Here is a 5,480-nt window from a genome sequence, read left to right on the forward strand (position 1 = left end):
TGTTGGGGCTTACATATTTTCATCCTCATCTATGAACATCATCATCTTCACATCATCACAAAATATTTCCTGGTTTTCTGAACAACTCTGAATTGGAAATTGGGATGATTCAGGATATAAAATGACTCATAAAACCTATTCCAATCTAATCTAGAGTTAAACACAAATCAAAATTCAGTAAATGGAGAAAGAATAAGATGTGTACAAATGACCAATGACAGACATACGGTACCTCAGAATTTTGACCTTTAAATACAATGAAATGTGTTAATGTTCATTTTGATTGAAATAGTTCTTAATTTAAAAAGTAGTTATCTTGGTATTATAAGGGATTTTAATTTTGTTAAACAGGGATTGCACATGGATGATGCAACCATCTGGCCACAGCTAATAAAGCAAAAACTGCTGCTTAAAATAGCACTTTAATTGAGTTGAGGGCACACCTGTAAATTGTATCAGTTGTATTCAATGGCCAACTGCATTACATAGCTAATTTAACTGTTGTTAAAGTGATCGCTTGTGAAATTATTGTATTTGTTTGATTGCTTCTGTCAAGATAATGTGGATTTTTTTTGTTTAATACAGGCACCAGAACAACATTTTTTAATAAGTACAAATCATTTTTTATAAGAAAGAATATTATGGAAGGAAGGAGTATTGTGAAAGGTACACTCTATCTCCTGTTAACAGTGATTGGAATACCAGGCAATCTGACTATCATCGCATCGTTCACCCACATTGCCTACTGTGATCACAAGCTGCTCCCGGCAGATACAATAGTGTCCAACTTAGCCATTGTGAATTTACTGGTGGTCTTGGTAAGATGCATCCCAGAAACCACAGCAGCGTTTGGGCTAAAGCAACTCTTTGACGACTATGGTTGCAAAATTATAATTTTCATTTACAGGACCACCAGATCTTTGTCAATCTGGTTGACTTTTCTACTCAGTGGCTTTCAGTGTATTAGTTTGGCGCCTATCACTTCAAATTGGTCCACTGTCAAAAGCCAAGCAGCAAAATATCTTGGTGCTGTTCTTGTCATTCTGTGGCTGCTGAATATGTCCTTAAGTACCCCAGCTGTATTATTTTCTATTTCCTCAGCAAATAACTCAACTGGCAAATTTGCTGTGAATCTTGAGTACTGCTTTGTGAAATTTCCTTCGCAGACAGTAAAGCTTGCTAATGGCGCACTGCAGACCACCAGAGATGTCATTCCCATTGTCCTTATGGTACTCGCTAGTGCTTACATTTTGCTAGTTCTGTATAGACACAGGCAGCAAGTGAAAGGGATTCGGAGCTCAAACAAAAACCAGGGATCCCCAGTTGAGACCCGAGCAGCCAAAGCGGTGGTCACTTTGGTTACACTTTATGTTCTTTTTTTCGGAATTGATAGCATTCTGTGGGTTTACACCCTGACTGTTGCTAAAACTATGCGGACCTCTCTCATCTCAGACCTCCGAGTTTTCTTTTCCTCACTCTATGCATCAGTCAGTCCCATTGTAATTATTATTTCCAACAGAAAAGTCCACAACAAATTAAAATGTACAAAGACAAAACCAGAAGCAGAGTTGGCAGAAACTGTTCCTTCACGTATTTGAAAGTACTAAACTGGATTAATTAAAATGAACTCTGTAAACAACAATAACATTGAACATATTTCTGGATTGAAATTAATATTAAGATTCTTATTCATTGTATAATTCACACCCATATTTAGGTAGTCTCAATATTATTTATAAAGTCTTAGCTTTGAAAATTGTCATGCTGCATTCAGGATTGCAGGAACTCAACTGAATTAAATAATTTCATGCAAAATAGTCCAGTTGGAGTAAAGATCTGCTTCTTACTCTCACAAACACACACAGACTAGGTGCGTATGAAACACTGTAAATCCACTCTTCCAATTTTCAGATTGGATTAATCTTTCCTATCTCCACACTCTTACAGAATGGATGCCATGGGCTATCAGTCTCATTAATGCATTTTCTGCTATAATGCATTATACCCAAAAGCTTATAACAATTGCTTTGCTACATGTAATAAATGTTCACTACAACAATGTTAAAAATGGATAAACAAAAGTTTGAGCAAATGTTCTTATTAAATGGAGCAGATATTATTTTATTGAATGTTGAAATATAGTAATGTATGAAAAATCCTACAGTTTTACTATTGCATAATGTTTTGCAAAGTATAAGACATTATTCTGTTATATGTTGATCGTGTATTATGGACCCTTTTGAGGTCACAGTTAGGCACATACATGTTAATTTAAGCTAATCAAATAATGTGGCACAAATGCTTGGAAATGGTTACTGTATTCTTTATTAGATTTATATGAAAAGAAGCTGTAGCACTAACACAGAATAGATAAAAAAACGATGTATGAATGACATTTTAGTCATAAACGGGATTTAATTTTACTTTAACTTTATAATGAATGGAAGTGGGTTTGTACATTTGGATCATATCAGAGTAGTAGCTTCATATTGTAAAACCTTAAAGGGGCTACTTCATTTCAAGCTTCTGACTTTGCAAGGCAGAAACTGATGTTTATAAATATTAAAATATCATCATTTTATGCTACTAGATGCTGCATGGTGTAACTACAATCTACAATAATTACAGTGGATGGTAACAATATTTGTGTTCTTTGACTATTTGTAAATGAACATTTTTGAAAACAAGGCTCTTTCAATTATACTATTAAAAGACACTTAAAAAAACTCAGTGCCTAAAATTTCTTTCATTCTGGAATAGCTTTACTTTTCATTACAATGACTGGTAAAAAAAATAACCAAGCCAATCTTTTAACTTGCCAAAGATATCAAGTACTCACTACACTCCTTTTAGAGAGTTTAAAATTAGTGTTGGAAGTGAATCAGGGACTGATTTGTTGCATTTATGAAATCATATTTCATGCTTTGTGTCCAGTGTTCATATAAATTATACAGGATGTGATTGCCCTGCGTCGTAATATTATATAAAAAAGGCTATGTCAAGAAGACATTTTGAGCAGATTTATAGAATAATTTATTAATACTGTGGGGTTTGCTGTAACTTGGTGCTAATTAAAAGCAATGACTGGAGACCACACCCAGGAATAGTATTAAAGCCACTAATGGGAGTAGAGGCTATGGCCTCGATTTTATCCCCCCCCCGCCAACCCAAAGGGCAGGAAAAAGCTGACAAGGGGTTAAAATCCCGGAAATGGCGATTCCAGCTCCAATTCCCTTCTTCGGGTTAATAATTGGAGCCTATGAATCGCAGCCATCCAAAGTAATTGGGGTGCTAAATTGGGCCGTGTAGTGCCCATTGTTTTGGCACTACACGGCCTCTAGAACGTCCAAGGTGGTGTCTTGGCTGCGCATGCACGTCTCCAGCGTGACGCACGCTGGATGTCATCTTGGTATAGGAGTTAGCGCAATTGCAAATACCGAATGCCAAAAGCTTGTAAAGTAATGAGAAAATGGATACAATTAGTGTGCAACACTCTAAAGTGATAGACACCATTTTGGCATTTAACGCTCAACTCAATGCACAGTCTTAACCACGACCATCTGAATATGCCTCAGAGTGCTGGGAGGACCCCCATCAGCACTATTTAAAGGGACCATGCAGGATTTACAGGTTAGTGGTTGATCATTGCTTCTGGCTGTCGATACATTTGTAACTGTTTTTGGAGGACTCCTATACTTGAATACTAGGACACAGGGACATGGCCTAACATTTAGAGCCAGGACATGCAGAAGTGAAGTTGGGAAACGCTTCCACACGCAAAGGGTGGGAGAAGTTTGGAACGCTCTTCTACAAACGGCAGTTGATGCTAGCTCAATTGTGAATTCTAAATCTGAGATTGTTAGATTTTTGTGAACCAAGAGTATTAAGGGATATGGGGCTAAGGCGGGTATATGGAGTTAGGTCACAGGTCCAGCACGATCTCATTGAATGGCGGAACAGACTCGTGGGGCTAAATGCCACTGCCACTTGCTGCCTCCTGTTATGCGCCACCTTCTTCTGTAAGAAAGCGAGACGTGTGTTTGGGGGATGTACCTGTCATGGTTGAATAGCTGCCAGTGTGTGTGGCCTGTGAGTTGTGGGTGGGCGGCTTGCAACAGTGGTGTAAGAGTGAGAGGAAGCATCTGATTGGAAGGGTTGAGTACTGATGGAAAGATTTTGTTGGTATGTGGTTGATGGGGGGTGTAGTTCGTGGAGCAGTGGATGCGGCTAGTGGTGTTGGTTGGAGACACCACTTGACAGTTGACCTCACTCATCTTGACCACTCATGTCAAAGCATTAAACTTCTTCCTGCACTGCATCCATGTTCGTGGTGCTGTGTGCCTGGCATTGACTTCATCCCCCGCTGCCTCCCACTGCCTTTTGCCATATGTTTGGAGGGCCTTGTGCCTGCACCCCCCCCCACCCCCCCCCCCACGGATATAGGATGCCCCTTCTTCTGTCCACCCCTTGCACCAAGGTTTGTAGTGCATCAGCAGAGAACCTTGGTGCACACACTCTCGCAGGCCTGGTACCAACTCAGATCGGCAGATTGGTGAGGTCTGGCATGCAGATTGGAGGGTGTGGGATTTAGTAATGTGCAACCTTTATTCAATGTTTTAACATAACTCATCAGTGTGTAAACATAGGGACGAGACCTGCATCTGTGTTTTATGTGTGCAATGTCTGATCTCCATTCAGACTCCATGCAGACAGCAGACTGTTATTTTTTAGCAAATCACAAATACTGGGTACCTTTAAGAGATTTGAAGAGACATCCTCCCTTTAAGAGATTGGGGCTCCTCCTGATGGTGGAAAGTGCGAATTGCATTGAATCGACATGCAAGGCCTGGACTTCAATGCAGATTGACGGTGAGTACTGAGGCTGGACAAGTTCTCGTCCTGCCTGCGCAGGGGCCACTGGGCGCGGGGTAACAGCGGATCATGCCAGCTACGTCCAATAATAGGCCCTATTGAATTTCCCTCCTTGTATCCCTTTGATCAAGGAGATGAAAGGCTCATTTTATCTGTGATAATGTACCGGGATGGATTTTTTTCACCATCTGCAGATAACTAAAATGATAAACATTTCTGAGTAAAAACCTTTAGAATCCTAACCTTAACAATGTTATGGATCTGACAGCATGTTCCAGTTGAGAGATTTTACTCAGTTTTTATATATTTTCTTGTTACTTTGGAGACCTATTGACTAATTGCAAAAATAATCATAGATTTGCAGTGAGAAACATAGTAACCAGTATCAAAATTTTAAGCATAAGGATATTTTCACCTGTATGTTTAATACATTTTCAATATGGCTGACATGATACTATCAACATGTTGTTTATACTTTTACCAATATAAATCCTATTACACATCTGTCTTTAAATGAGACAGTGCCAAAAAAAATATTTTTATTCCCACTTTCTCTAGAACTAGATACACAGTATATGAGAAGCCTCTTGCTAGGATGATTTAGGGTA

The 5,480-nt window shown here is 39.0% G+C and overlaps 1 protein-coding gene across 1 annotated transcript; it reads left to right on the plus strand.

The window, feature by feature from the left end:
• Positions 1 to 641: 641 nt before the first annotated feature.
• Positions 642 to 1,598, plus strand: ora2 (olfactory receptor class A related 2). The gene has a single exon (XM_068007767.1). The coding sequence runs from the start codon at positions 642 to 644 to the stop codon at positions 1,596 to 1,598; it is 957 nt and encodes a 318-aa protein (XP_067863868.1).
• Positions 1,599 to 5,480: the final 3,882 nt, after the last annotated feature.

This window comes from Heptranchias perlo, chromosome 27, assembly GCF_035084215.1.
Source record: "Heptranchias perlo isolate sHepPer1 chromosome 27, sHepPer1.hap1, whole genome shotgun sequence".
Taxonomy (NCBI): domain Eukaryota; kingdom Metazoa; phylum Chordata; class Chondrichthyes; order Hexanchiformes; family Hexanchidae; genus Heptranchias; species Heptranchias perlo.